The sequence below is a fragment of the Pongo pygmaeus genome, chromosome 1 (genome assembly GCF_028885625.2).
Source record: "Pongo pygmaeus isolate AG05252 chromosome 1, NHGRI_mPonPyg2-v2.0_pri, whole genome shotgun sequence".
In the NCBI taxonomy this organism is placed as follows: Eukaryota; Metazoa; Chordata; class Mammalia; order Primates; family Hominidae; genus Pongo; species Pongo pygmaeus.
Window position 1 is genome coordinate 189,704,732 of NC_072373.2, and position 15,575 is coordinate 189,720,306.

Genomic DNA, 15,575 nt, shown 5'->3' on the forward strand with positions numbered 1-15,575 from the left:
CACTGTCTCTACAAAAAATACACAATTTAGCCAGGCATGGTGGGCATGTGCATGTAGTCTCAGCTACTTGGGGGGTAGCTGAGGTGGGAGAATAGCTTGAGCCTGGGAGCTTGAAGCTGTAGTGAGCTGAGATTGTGCCACTGCACTCCAGCCTGGGTGACAGAGTGAGACTCTGTCTCAAAAAAAAAAAAAAACACCCAAAAAATTAGCTGGGTGTGGTGGCATGTGCCCATGGTCCCAGCTACTCAGGAGGCTGAGGTGGGAGGATCACTTGAGCCTGGGAGTTGGAGGTTGCAGTGAGCCAAGATCGCATCACTGTACTCCAGCCTGGGCAACAGAGACAGAACCTGTCTTAAAAAAATAATAATAATAATTCATGATCCAAACCACAAATGTAGTTTAAAAAAAATCATGTCCACGAACCCATGAATGGCTTGACTAGGAACAGTGGTTCTCAAACTCAGCTGCATACTGGAATCATTCAGAGCTTATAAAAGGTCAAAAGCCCATGCTGCACCCCAGACCACTTGAATTAGGATCTCGCGGGGTAGGAGGCAGGCATCAGTATTTTTAAAGCTCCCCAAAAGTGATTCCAGTGTGCAGTCAAGTTTGAGAACTACTGTGTTAGGAAATTTAACAGTGGAATTCACCACATAAACAGAAAACAGATTAAGGAGGAAAAAAATTCCCTCAGTAGATGTAGACTTGATAAAAATTCAAAACCAAATTCATAATAAAAATTATTGGTAAATTAAGATTAGGGAAAATTTGGCAATATAAAAAACCCACAGTAAACATCACATGGTTTAATATTAATGCTTACTATTTAAACTCCAGAACAACGCCAGAATGGCCACTTTCAGTACTTCTATTCAATGATGTACTGAAGATATTAGCCATTATCATTAGACAAGAAAAAAAAATGAACCAGAAAACAAGAAGCGGTTGCCACTGAATAATGCATACAATATCACTGCTTATCCATAAAAACCAAAAGAATTTACAGGTAAACAATCAGTACTAATAGAATTTTAGTAAGGCTGCTAGGCTGTAGATGAATGGACAGAGGTCAGCAGGGTCTCCTACACATGGGGTATATCTAATCTGAAAATATAATTTTTAAAAATACACGGTAGTAATAAAAATTATGAATAGCTATAAATAAGTCTAAACAACTTTATGAAGATTAGTAAATCTATAATGTACCTTTATTTTTAGAAAGTATAGAAAGTATCCAAGGATAGTCTTTTCCACAAATGGGGCTGAGGCAAGTAGATATCCACATGTAAAAATTTCAACGCTTACCTCACACTACACACAAAAATTAACCTAGAATGGATCATGTAAGACCTAAAACTAACTTTTACAAGAAAATCTTCATGACCTTGGTTAAGCAAGGAGTTCTTAGACAAGACAGTGAAAGCACAATCCATAAAAGAAAAACAGACTGGACTTCATCGAAATTTAAAAGTGTCTGTGCTCTAAAAGACACTATTAAGAAAATGAAGGCCAGGTGCAGTGGCTCACACCTGTAATCCCAGCACTTTGGGAGGCCAAGGCAGGCAGATCACTTGAGGTCAGGAGTTCGCAACCAGCCTGGCCAACTTGGCAAAACCCCGTCTCTACTAAAAATACAAAAATTAGCCAGGCGTGGTGGCGCATGCCTGTAGTCCCAGCTACTCAGGAGGCTGAGGCAGGAGAATCGCTTGAACACGGGAGGCAGAGATGGCAGTGAGCCGAGATCATGCCACTGCACTACAGTCTGGGCAACAGAGCAAGACTCCATCTCAAAAAAAAAGAAGAAAATGAAAAGACAAGGCACAGATAGGGAGAAAATATGTGCAAATCACATACCTGATAAAAGACTTGTATTCAGACTATATCAAGTCAATTCAGTAAGATAAACATTCCGATTCAAAGAATAAGTAAGGCTGGGCATGCCGGCTCATGCCTGTAATCTCAACATTTTGGAAGGCTGAAGCAAGAAGACTGCCTGAGCCCAAAGAGTTCAGGACCAGCCTGGGCAACATAGCAAGACCTCATCTCTACAAAAAATAAAACAGCTGAACATGGTAGCTTCTGCCTAAGGTACTAGCTACTCAGGAGGCTGAGGCAGGAGGGCTGTTTAAGCCCAGGCTGCAGTGAGCTGTGACAGCACCACTGCACTCTAGCCAGGGTGACACAGCAAGACCTTGTCTCTTAAAAAAAAAAAAAGGCAAGGCCGGGGGTGGTGGCTCACACCTGTAATCCTAGCACTTTGGGAGGCCAAGACGGGTGGCTCACCTGAAGCCAGGAGTTCCAGACCAACTTGGCCCACATGGCAAAACATCATCTCTACTAAAAATACAAAAATTAGCTCGGCGTGATGGCAGGCGCCTATAATCCCAGCTATTCGGGAGGCTGAGGCAGGAGAATCACTTGAACCCAGTGGGTGGAGGTTCCACTGAGCTGAGATTGCTCCACCTCACTCCAGCCTGGATGAAAGAGTGAAAACTCCATCTCAAAAAAAAAGCAAAAAATCTGAAACTTAAACTTAAATGTGGAAATACTTGTTACATTTTTAATAGTGAATATTTTTAAGGCTGGGCACCCTCATGCCTGTAATCCCAGCACTTCGGGAGGCTGAGGCAGGTGGATCACCTGAGGTCAGGACTTTGAGACCAGCCTGGCCAACATAATGAAACCCCAACTCTATTAAAAATACAAAAATTAGCCAGGAGTGGTGGTGCACACCTGTAATCCAAGCTACTCGGGAAGCTGAGGTAGGAGAATCGCTTGAACCTGGGAGGTGGAGGTCACAGTGAGCCAAAGAGATCGCGCCACTGCACTCTAGCCTGGGCGACAGAGCAAGACTCTGTCTCGATTTAAAAAAAAAAGAAATTGAACAATTTTAATGACAACCTATTCTGCTACAGAATTGAATTTCCTTCACTTGCTACGCCAGAAATATCTAAAACCTGGCTAAAGCTACATGCTCAATGTATCACCACAAGAATTTCCATACTAAGCACCACACTTAGATACATTACAGGTTCCAAATTTTGGATTTCCTGCATCATAGGTACAGTAACAAAAACACTAAAATCTCTGTGACAGCCTACAACACCTAGACACCAGGCACCAGAAACATAAAGTTGAATGAGGTGGCCCTTACCCTCCAGAAGCTCAGAGTCTGTGAAGGGACATACACACCACACATGTACACACACACGTGCACATACACACACACACACCAGAAAGATGGGCCCACCAGCAGCATACGTGTGACACCACACAGGAGCCCAGAGAAGGACGCAGTTAACCCTGAAGGCCAAGGGTCAGGAGGTTTGGCAGTTAAAACTTCTCAGACAACACTATGTCTTTGCTAGAACCTGAAGGATGAGAGTGAGTAGGAGACTGCCAGGCCAACAGGAAGAGGGGGACACGGGTTCTTAACAGAAATTAGTCAGTGAAAAAGTACAATCATAGGGAGAGTGGGGGCTACTAGGGGAACTGAAAGATACTCCACCCGGCTGGAGCACAAAGTACAACGAGGCACGGAGAAGAGGCAGGAGGGACACAGGTGTGTTTGGGGAACCAGGAGAGGCAGGGAATGGCCGATGGCGATGGGTTCTTCTGGAACAGCCCACTATCTCTAATTAGAAAGTAACAAGCCTCACTAAACTGATCAAGAGGCTTTAGGACAATTAGAAGCAAAAAACAACTTATTAGAGATGGGAATTTCTACTCACTTGTTCAGGCTCAACATGGCAGAACATTGATATTTTCTCCTTCACTGATGTGTCAAGTGGATTTGAGCACCTGCATACAACCTAGCAGTAGAGAACAAGATGGCTTAGACAGAAGGAAAAGATGACAAAAGTAGGGGTTTCTCCTGACTGAAATTAAAACAGACATCACATTGTTAAGATGAACGAAAACGTTAACTCTCAGCAACAGGCACATAATCCATAAAAATATTATGGCTCGTTTCAAAGCTAAAATCCGTAAACGCCAAACTGGAGAAACATAAGAGAATGGCAGTACAAATGAATACATTAATGAACTACAAGAGCTCTGGGGTTTTCCTCCATTAGTGTTCCCAGGTAGGAGTGAAAATGAGAATAAAAGGACTGAGAGGAAAAATAAGGTCTGGGGAGTACAAGACCTAACACACTCTAAGTATGAACATCTTGCAAACTACAGCCCGGTTCAAAGCACTAATCCTATTTTATCCATCATCAATTATCAAAAGCAAGCCAACAAGACAAAGGTCTTGTCTGTCATGATAGGGTGATCTTAACTAGACATAAAAGATTACACTGCAACCAGTTATCAGGAAATCTTACCAGATCTGGGGAAAGCCCAAGTCCTCTAAGTTCCCGAACACTATTCTGGGTGGGTTTAGTCTTCTGTTCCCCTGTTGAACTTGGCTATTTCACAAAAGAAAAAAAAAAAAAGTTAGTTTCCCTCTGATAAGGAATTTTCAAGTATGACTTTTCCTTGAACCCCTTTTAATAAGGAAATAGATCATTTGGTCACTTACATAATTTAGCTTTTATGTTTGTCAAAGTTACACGTGCATGCATTTGAGAGTCAAATGGTTCTACCAAGCTTGTAAGCAGTATCGGCCCTCACCCACTCTCCCCTTTCCAATCCCTAGAAACAACCGCTCTTCAACTCATAACTGATCTTGCTGGTGCGCTACTTCTTCACATTTACTTGGAGGCATTTTCTATTGATTTCCCTGTTAAATGAGGATCCTGCCCCCATTAGACACTTTCCTGTGCCTGCAGCCCTCTTTTGGGTTTATACACTTTTTAAATATTTAAATACTGTTCCCAAACCATGTGCCACACTTTTCCTTTCTGTACTAAATTATCTTTATTCTTCTCTCACACTTAACAGATACACATGTTACACATGGACTTGTAGGATGGAAATCATTTTCTGTTGGACTTTTTTTTTTTTTTTTGAAATAGAGACAGGCTCTTGTCACATTGCCCAGGCTGGTCTCAAACTCATAGGCTCAAGCAGTCTTCCCATCTCTGCCTCCCAAACTGCTGAGATAACAGATGTGAGCTACCATGCCCAGCCTCCACTAGAATTTTTAATGAAATAGCATCACTGTCTTTTAGCTTCCAGTATTGTTGCTGAACGGTGGCGCAATGATTCTTGATTTTTCTCTTTAGAGCCTTCTAGAATTTCTGCCCCATTAGTCTGAACCTTCACAATAATATGCCTTGGTGTAGGTCATCTGTCATCCAATATGATAGGCATCAAGGGGGCCCTTTCAACCCAGAAACTGATGTCTAGAAATTTCCTTGAATTGTTCAGATAAGGGGTCAGAAAATTTTTTCTGTAAAGGCCCTAATAAGTATTTTAGGTTCTGTGGGCCACACAGTCTCTGCCACAAGTATTCAACTCTACTATTCTAGAGCAAAAGCAGCCACAGACAGCACATAAACAAGTGGACGCAGCTGTATTTCCATAAACTTGATTTCCAAAAACGGAAGGGTAGGTTCATGTGGCCCATAGGCCATCATTTGCTGACCCCTGGGGTTCAGATTATACCTCCATTTCTCTGTTCTTATTTTTTGGAACTCCTATTATTTGGACGTTAGAACTTCTGAGCCAGTCCTCTCATTTTTTTTACCTTTTCTCTCCTATTTTCTATCTCTTGGTCTTTTTGCTGTACTTCCTTGGGTATTTCCTCAACTTACTTTCTCTTAACTTTTTCATTTCTGCTATCGAATTTTTAATTTCCAAGGATTCTTTTCTGTTCTGTTCTCTCAATGTTCCTTTCTTACAGCATCCAGTTCTTATCTAATGGATATAGCTTACCTCCTTTTAATTTTCTAAGAATAGTAATGACAGGTCATTTTTGGTTTTTTGTTGTTTTTTTAAAGTTTCCTCTGCTTGTAGCACCTCAGTTCCCTATGTTTCTTTCTTTCTGTTGTTTGGTCTCTTAGCTATCAGATGCTTTCTCCAAGTGTATGGAGGCCTGCTCAAATGCTACCTGTTAAGTTCTGTGTGAGTGGGTAGGCTTGTCATGGTGAAAATTTGGCTGGCTTATTTCATGGGGAGCCCCCCAGAGCCAGTGCCTTTTATCTTGGGCTATCCATACCCCAGAGGACAATCTTACAATCTCCTACGTGGAATGGCCAAGCCTGAACATGATGATTCTGGGAACCGAGTGGTGGAAGAAGGCAAGGAGTGTCAACAGCGTAACATTACACACAACTCCATGTTTGTAGTCGTGTTACTGCCCTCAGCTGTCCCTACTATCTGCTCATCCAGGAACCCTCTCCAGAGAACAAGCCTCCAGTCTTCTGCCAAGGTGGGAGGAGGCTAATGCCCAACTGTGCACTATAGGAAAAAGATGTCAGGGTCTGAGTCTTCCGAAGCAGTAGTTACATGAGGACCACCCTCATCCCACTCCTGAGCTTTTGGGGTTCTGCAGGGCAAACAGGGCTGCTTCTCTGCTTTCATTGCTGCAGGCATAAGATCCGGCACTCAAGGTCAGCTTAGTCAGTTTCTATGCATCCATCTGCTTTCTGGCTGCCCAATTTTTGTTACTATTGACTCCTCTCCACAAGATTTGTCTTTAAAAACAGCCTCTTTACTCTAGTTCCACCATATAGTAAAGACAAATGCACACAGCCAATCTACATCTGCAAATGCAACTGCCCTGATTTTTCAAATGTTTTCTATTTGATCTTTTCAAAAAAGTATGATTGTAACAAATTTAAACTTACAAAGTTCTTTATTCTCTGCTTCCTGCACCTCAAGTGAAAACTACTAGACAAGGAGTGAAAATCATTCCAGTTTACCTTTCCTCCCTCCTCTCCATCTCCCCCAAAGTAAAACTTTCAATGTCTTACTTACCTGGGGAACTAGACTGACGTGGATGTTACAAAAGTTCTCTCTTTTGACCTTGAATTGGAACTGACGGAAGGCCTCAATAAAGGGCATGCTTTCTATGTCCCCCACGGTTCCACCAAGCTAGAAGAACAAAGTTGTTTCAGAGGTTAGGCACTAAACCCTTCTCTGGCAGTTTAGTTTTCTAACAACTGTTCTGTCTTCCTGATTCAGTGATCAGTAATTATGTAACACAGACTCTCTAACCCTGTATAATGTTAGTTAACAGGAATTAGACATCTCTTTGTACTAAAAGGTTATTCTTTTGGACAGGCTCATTGTTCCCAAAGGTTATTATGGAACTTTCCACATCATTTCAAGAAAAAGGTCAGATGAGAGAGGTGCCAGGAATGTTATCTGTATCACAGTGACAAAGCAAAAACAAACAAACAAACAAAAAACCTAAATCTTATCTCCTTAGTTAACCATAAATAATTTTTGTAATGAAAAGCATCAGTTGGCTGGGCGCGGTGGCTCACATCTGTAATCCTAACACTTTGGGAGGCCAAGGCAGGCAGATGGCTTGAGCTCAGGAGTTGGAGACAATCCTGGGCAAAATGACGAAACCCTGCCTCTCCCAAAAAAGTACAAAAACTAGCCGGGCATGGTGGTGCGCACTGTAGACCCAGCTACTTGGGAGGCTAAGGTAGGAGAACTGCTGGAGCCCAAGAGGTCAAGGGTGCAGTGAGCCATGACTGCTCCACTGGACTCCAGCCTGGGTGGGTGACAGAGTGAGACCCTGTCTCAAAAAAAAAAAAAAAAAGCATTAGTTATAAACAAAACTGCTGGAACTTTTGAGTCTCCTGTTATCTGAAGAACACTGAGATCCAACAGCTAGGATCAGCACAGCAGGAGTACAGATACTGAAACCAAATGAAGCTCATTCAGAGACGAATGCTCTTGCCAGACGAAAGCAAAAGATCTGCTGACTTGCTCAAGAGATAGATGAAAATGTATCACACTACTCATGGGTACAATCAGTACTAAGTGAATCCATAAATGCTACAAAAAAGGAGCACCGTTTGGGCAAACTACGGTTTTCCCTTGCGTGGCCATTCCACATGACTGTTCCTGTGCCCTTACCTGCCACATTGCAACATACTGCACCAGAGATAGGAAGGCCAAGGGCTCCACTGGGAACTGTCTTATCAGTTGTTGATGGCTGACTAAGGAGATGAGTACACTTGTTCACATGTGCAGGAATCATACAAACCTCAATAACACACACTTGAGGTTCCAGGCCATCTTCATCTACAGGTATTAACGCCTGTCTCATCACCCACTCCTGGATTGCATCTGTGATATGAGGGACAACTGGGAAAGAGAAAACAAAAGGGAACTTATGCTTGTCCATCTACATCGATTGAGACAAATGCACTTACTGTGAAAACAAACTGCGACACTCTTTGCCTGCAGAGAGTAGCAACAGGGTCATAAAAATACTTTTGAGGCCCCCTTTAACTGGCCTCAACAAATCTCTGAGCTCACACTTCCTGCAGCCAGATGTCTAAGTTGTTGCTAGAAGCCCTGCAACAGAGCAAGGCTAAGTAAGAGCAGTCTCCTGAGCCACACAGGCGCACGTGCCCCTGTGCAGAGTCCACCCTTTTGGCCACACACCAGTATGGCCAACCTTATTGCTCATAGCTGAAGGTGGGCACACTACACTTCAGTGCACTTCCAGGAACAGGAGACTTCTGGGACCCTGTTCCGTATGTTTCCAGTTTACCAAAGGGTGGACAATCCACTGCAGTGAGCCAGCACAGCACAGCAGAGTGGTTAGAAGCACAGCACCCGGAGTCAGAATGTCTGGATTCAAACCTCAGTCCCATGACTCGTTAGCTGTGGATCTTTGGGCCAATTATAGAACCATTTTAAGCTTGTTTTCCCCACCTGTTAAGCTGTGGAAATTTTGTGAGACACCACCTGTAAAATGCTCGGTAAAGTGCCTGCCACGTCAATGCTCAAAGAATGCTAGCGATTGCTCAACACTTCAAAAATCATAGTTGTTGGGCACAGACTGCAAGTTCCTAAAAGGTGAAGATTACTGTTGAACTCCAGGTTACTCCAGTTACAGCAATGCCTCATGCACAAGGATATTCATTTGCCTCACGCAGAAGAATATGCATTATCTACTCCACACATGGTGTCAGTGATCTTTTAAAATTCAAGTCAGAATTCATCACTCCCACACTTCAACTTTTCGGTGGCTTCCCACTCCTCCGAGTACACTCCTAGCTTCTTGCTGCGGCCCAGAGACTGGGTAGAACCTGGCTGTGGCTACCACTCCCGCTCTCTGACCATCTCCCTCAGTCACTTTGCCTTAGCTATGCCGGCCTCCCCTCCATTCCTGGACCAACCAAGCCTTTGTAGCCCTGCGCCTCCGCACTTCTCATTCCACTCTCGCTGTGATTGGCCTCTCAGCTCAGATGGCCTCTCTTGGGACACTCCTCGACCACCTGCCCAAAGTGGCTTTCCCCAGTCACTCTTTCTGTCCTCACTCCACTTGGTTTCTTCACAGCTTCTGACAGATGTCTCATTTTGTTTTATGTTTGTTGTTTGCCTCCCCCACAGGTAACCTCCATGTGGGCAATGACCTCTCTGGTCTTGTTCATCACATGCATTACCAGCACCAGTGAGGGTCTGACTGTAGTGAGCATTCAATGCAAATTTGATGGATGATGAATAAATAAATAGCAAACTGTATGATCAAAACCATTCTAATTCCTAACTGATTCCTTTCTATGTGTCAGGAAGTCAGGGAAACACTTCATTGACTTTTAGTTTCTTTAATCCTCCTAACAACCCAGAGAGGTAGGTGTTGTTATTGTCTCCATTTTACAGAAAAGGAATCCACATTTCGAAGAGGTTAATTTGCCCATGTTCACAAAGCTGGTGAGAGGGGAAGCTAAGATCCAAACATGACCCAATTAGCCCAGAATCTTGCCAGGGCAGCCCCAGACCAGAGCCAGCTGTCAGTGTGACCCTCAGCTTTCAGGCCAGTAAAATCTAAAGCCAAAAGCAGATTTGCTCTCATAAGTCAGATTAAAGCCACTTTTCAGCAACCTCTCCAAATTTGGGCCACTGCCATTATACTAGATCAGTAGTTTTCCATCCCCACCTTTTTAAAGCAGCAAAACATTTACCTTAAATGAATGTTTTGTACAAAACCCCAAAACAGCAAATAGATGTAAGCGAAGCTGTGCCAGTGAAAGCTTGGGAGGACCCAGAAACCCACTTCTCAGGCTCCTCCTAGGCCATATGGCACTGATGAACGGCCTGGAAACCAGTATATACAATAGATGTTCATTTCCTTCTCACTTCTATACATAGTAAGTCCCAGATGCACACATACATGCCATCTGGCTTAATGCCCTAATCGAGTTGCCTTTACCACTTTCACACTCATTACTGTGTAAAAACAACAGCTCTCTGGACTCGTATCATGCTGCCTTGGCAGGACTGACAAGCTTCAATGAAGTAGTTGTTCTTCGAATTATTTTTTTAGCAAACAACAATATAATTCTGATTTTTCAACTGAAGGCATATTTCAGTAACAATACCTTGAGAGTTTCATGCTGAAATCACATACAATGTAAACTTTTGTACTCAAAAGGGAATTATACATTTGTGTAGAGGTGGGAGGGGGAAGAAATTAAACTGGTTAAGACTTTTAAGCTTTAAAGGTAAATCCAGTATTACCTTGGACAGTTTTCCCCAAGTAATCTCCCTTCCGTTCCTTGTTAATGACATACTGGTATATCTTTCCAGTGGTCAGATTATTGTCTTTGGTGAGGCGGATGTCAAGGAACCGCTCATAGTTACCCAGGTCAAGGTCTACTTCCCCACCATCATCCAGCACAAAAACCTCACCTGCAGTGAACAGAGAAACCATTTAAGTGAAAATACCTACACCGTGGCACAACTGCAATCCTGAAATAAAACACTCATTAACAAGGTGTGCAATTACGTAATAGGAAGCACAGAAATTCACTTCTAGAAGACTAAATATGACACACAAAAAGAAAAATTACCAGCTATTCTCTAAAAGGTAACTTCATACTTCTAGCCTGTCAACAAACTCATTCTTAAGAAGAGTTATAAAATAGCATGGGATGGGAAGAAATGACAGCCCACTGGGCTGTGCATATACAGGACCTTACAGTGGTATACAGCATCTGCTGCCTAGGGAAAAAGAACCTTCAGAAAAGTCTCCTAATTGAGCGTAATATGGTTTAAAGTATGATAAAAATATTTGATTCAAAACCTGGATATATGCACATTAAGTTTGTGCTGATTATAAAAATCAGCTTCTGAGCTCTGCTTTTGTTCTAAACAACTTTGTGAAACTGCACATTTACCCCGTTCCTTTGTTGCACATTCATTCCATGAAATTTCACTCTAGAAATTTTGCCCAGAATGATTCATTCCTACCACCACAATAGGAGACAAGCTCAAACACAGGAAAGGAAAAAAAGTCTCATTTTCTCCCTCAGAGAGACAACTCATCCTCTGCTCAAGAATTCTGTATTAAATATCACTCAGGTATATGGATCCTTTCCTGATGCCATTTGTTACATGAGGATTTCTGCACTAGTGACACTTAATGCGTGCAGATTTTCACCTCAACGCTAGACAGCAGGAGTATGAATGCAGAATTTTAAAACTTAAGAGGTATGTTTTAACATCTCTCCCAGTTTTAAGCAATTAATCTTTGAAGTAACAGCCACAGTCACATGTCATACCGTTGACAGGTTCTCAATAACAACAAAGAAGTAAAAGGCAGTCGGGCATGGTGGCTCACACCTGTAAAACCCAGCACTTTGGGATTACAGGTGGGAGGACCCAAGACCAGCCTGGGCAACATAGTGGAACCCCACCTCTACAAAAAATTTAGAAATTAGCCAGGCATGGTGATTTACACCTGTAGTCCCAGCTACTCAGGAGGCTGAGGTGAGAGGATCACTTGAGCCAAGGAGGTGGAAGCTGCAGCAAGCCATGATCACACCACTACACTCCAGCCTGAGGGACGGAGTGGGATCCTGTCTCAAAGAAAAAAAAAATTCTGCTTCTTCCTTTCTAGGTGAGAAAAGTATCATTCTGCTATATTAAGGGACCTATTAGAAGGCAGAAAATAAAAGTTATGCAAACTGTGCACATAATTCCCAAGCACTGACATGTTCTCTCACATGCAATTATTATTAAGAAATCCACTGTGCTTACCATGCTCATAAGGAGAGAATGTTCCTGCATCAATGTTAATGTAGGGGTCAATTTTGATTGAAGTTACATGTAAACCACATGACTTGAGTATTGTGCCCACACTGCTGGCAATGATTCCTTTTCCAATTCCTGATATAACACCACCAGTAACCAGAATGTACTTCATTTTACTCTTTGACCTGAAAGAAGGAAAAATTACAGATGAAATAAATATATCTCAACAAACCAAACTCATCTGGGTTCAAACACTGGCTCTGCCAATTATTAGCTATGAACCCTCTTGAAGCCTCAGTTTCTCTGTCACAGGACTTCAGAAGGTTCTCGTCAGGTTTAAATAGGATCATAACAAACATTTCTTGGATCACTGAATGGCTTTAGTCAAATATGTGTAGAAAAACAACTGCTACTCTAATAACACAGCTTTTGTTTAAAGCCTTGACAACTAATAACCTTCAGAGTCAACCTAATAAAACCAGCTCTAAGCTGGTTGATAGAACACTACATCCCAAATGTTTGCTGACATCACTGCCAGACACTGGGATACCAGGCAGGTGCCTCATTATTTTCCCTACATGGGAAAAAAATTCAAACTTGGATAAGTACTCCAGTTCTCCAGGAAATAAATAATGTCTTTGGCTAAACTACAACATATCATCAAGAAAACACAGCTCCTCTAGGTTATAAAAGATAGTCTAAAAGGAAAGAACATCAACATTTAAAAGTGGTTGCAGCTAAACCAAAATTCCTTTAATTAAAAGTAGTTCTCTGGCTGGGCATGGTGGCTCATGCCTGTAATCCCAGCACTTTGGGAGGCAGAGCCAGGAGGATCACTTGAGGTCACGAGTTCGAGACCAGCCTGGCCAATATAGGGAAACCACATCTCTACTAAAAATACAAAAATTAGCCTGCTGTGATGGCACACGCCTGTAGTCCCAGCTACTCAGGAGGCTGAGGCAGGAGAATCGCTTGAACCCACGAGGCAGAGGTTGCAGTGAGCTGGGATCATGCCACTGCACTCCAGCATGAGCGACAGAATAAGACTACCTCAAAAAAAAAAAAAGGTAGTTCTCTTCTATAATTTAACAATAACTTGCTCCTTGTCAGAAATCTCTCCCAGGCATGCAATGAAGAGAGACTGTAAATACTGGGGGAGAGGGACATCAGATAAGAAACCAGTCTGAAGCACATGATGGGCAGAGGACTCAAAGAGAGGGGAGATGAGATTAAATCCAAAGAGCAGTGCCACAGTGGCAGGGAAAGAAGAAATAAAAGAAGATATAAGGGCAGCAGAGTCAAGATGCAGGTGAAAACAGCATCGACAAGAGGTGAGGAGACCGTGACAGGCTCACCACAGAGGATTTATCACTGGTCCCCAGCTTCAGAGGTCCAGAATCGTCCATTTGGTCAGCAAATCCAAATGTGACCAAAATGAAAAACACAATTGGAAAGTAGCAGAAAATGCTTACTTTGGCATGGTCAGGACATTTTCCTCCTCAGGAACGTTCCATGTGAAGCCAAATTATGATAAAAATAAACTAAGGAACAAGAAAACTAAGGAGTTGTGCTTGAAGCATTCCCCCGCCCCACCCCCTCCCCAGAGCAAGAAAGAACACACTTGGCAGGGAAGGAAGAATGCTCAGAAGTCTTCCCCGCTCCAGAGGCTCTTTCCATCCTCTGCTGCAGCATTTCCAAAATCATGCTCCCTGGTTTCAACAAAATGCATATGGGATTCTCAAAAAGGATTTTATGGATATAAATCAGAGAAATGCTGATTAAACCAAGTCATTTAACGCAAGAATCCTGGGAGTGTTTAGCAAGTAAACTCGCACTGTGATGACTGCTACACAGTATGCGGTGTCTCCAAGCTTATCTGACCCTAAGTCTCTCACTTTACAGTTCCTTATTGACACATGAAAATCAGACTTAGGTACATTTTAGATATGTTCTAACCAGCCATATCCCTTACTGAGACTATACCCTGGTCTCCCTAAGTTTTGGATGATCCTAGAAATTCCTCTGCCACCGAGTGAGTTACTTCTACAAAAGATTCATCTCATCCCATTACATTTGATTTGTCCCAATTTTACTCTAAGAGTTTAACATCTCTCTTTACGTTCTTTAGTTTCTCTCTTTAGATTCTTGCAGTCTCAGTGCCTGGCAATAAATATGCCAATGTACACAAAGATCAGGCGGGAGGCTCATTCATTCATCCTTACGGGCTACTGACTTACATGACAGCTACTGTGCTTGGGGACTGCAAACATTAATCAGATTTGGGCCCATATCTCAACTTTCTGGCAGTCCAGTTGGAGAGATGAAACATTAACAAATAAATGAGTAATTCAGTGATGGTGGAAGCAGACAGAAAACATGTTTAGACTATAAAGGGGGACGGAGAGCAGAAGCTTTCAGTACCATGGCCATCAGAGGAAGGTGAGAGAAGTCCTGGGGGTAGTGGGCGGATCCAGGCGGCTCCTGTTTTGTAGATATGACTTGCAATGGGCCTTGAAGGACTGACTGCACGACTCAGAGCACAGGAAAGGGAACAGGGTGAACAGGCAGGTGCGGGGCAGCTACAGAGAACAGAGGTAAGGCCGTGATGGGGAAGGCGGGGAGGGAGGGATATACAGTGGAAGATAAACTGGAAAGGTAGGCAAGGGCCAGATCATGTGCAAACTGGCATGCCCAATCTGAACTTAATTCTGAACGTGACGGAAGGCGCAAGAAGGTTTTCCCGCACAGAAGTAACGTAAATCAAGACGCATCAGAGAAATTCAACAAAGACTGAGGGAGGAAATGCTTTTTCTTTCAATGTTATAAGATGAAATGCCAGCCCCCATCACTCGTGTGCAGACCTCAGTCATGTCACCTGAGCTGCATGCAACGCGGGTTCTCACCTCGGGAAATGGGGGTGAGAATCTCTGCGCCGCCCGCGTCACAGGGCCGCTGAGGATTCGAAACTGTAACGAGCGTGGACGGAAGAGCGCCACGCAAACGTGGTGAGCTCTATACACCGCCAGCGCCCCAACCCCCGGCCGTCGGGAAGGGAGGAAGCCGTGGGGCCCAAAGGCCAGCCGCGGGGCCCAGGGCCGGCGAGTTCTCAGGCCCCCTAGTCCTACGGCGTGGAGCCGCCCCGCCCAGCAACCGGCGGCTGAGCCCCCGCCGAGGCCGGAGGCCCGAGGCCCGCACCGCCTGAATGGATGGGTGACTGCCGGGCTTCCTCGCAGATGAAGAGCAAGGGCGGGGGACGGGGGGGCGGCGCTCCACGCCCCTACGGCCTTCTCCGTCCGACAAGCCCGGCCGAGCTGATTCGGCGCCGCCGAGCGCGGCGGCGCCGGCCCCACAGCCTCTGAAGCCGCCCCGCGCCCCGCTCGGCCCCTCTCCCCAGCGCCGCCCGGCCACGAGGCCCGCGCGCGGGAGCCGGCAGCTCGCCGGCCGGGGCGCCCGCCCCACTC

At 44.1% G+C, this 15,575-nt stretch overlaps 1 protein-coding gene across 4 annotated transcripts in view; it reads right to left on the minus strand.

The window, feature by feature from the left end:
- The window catches only part of CTPS1 (CTP synthase 1), a 33,554-nt gene that overhangs the window by 16,887 nt on the left and 1,092 nt on the right, over positions 1 to 15,575 (minus strand). For 3 of the 4 annotated variants that reach the window (XM_054492775.2, XM_054492785.2, XM_063665648.1), the window contains exons 2-7: positions 12,121 to 12,299; positions 10,600 to 10,770; positions 8,114 to 8,214; positions 6,868 to 6,984; positions 4,329 to 4,412; positions 3,732 to 3,812 (exon numbers count right to left, since the gene is read on the minus strand). In XM_054492775.2, coding sequence (XP_054348750.1) covers positions 3,732 to 3,812; positions 4,329 to 4,412; positions 6,868 to 6,984; positions 8,114 to 8,214; positions 10,600 to 10,770; positions 12,121 to 12,286 — 720 coding nt within the window. In that variant the 5' untranslated portion in view covers positions 12,287 to 12,299. Of the gene's footprint in view, positions 1 to 3,731; positions 3,813 to 4,328; positions 4,413 to 6,867; positions 6,985 to 8,113; positions 8,215 to 10,599; positions 10,771 to 12,120; positions 12,300 to 15,017; positions 15,553 to 15,575 lie in introns of those variants that run through there. The other variant, XM_054492770.2, reaches the window with a different exon arrangement.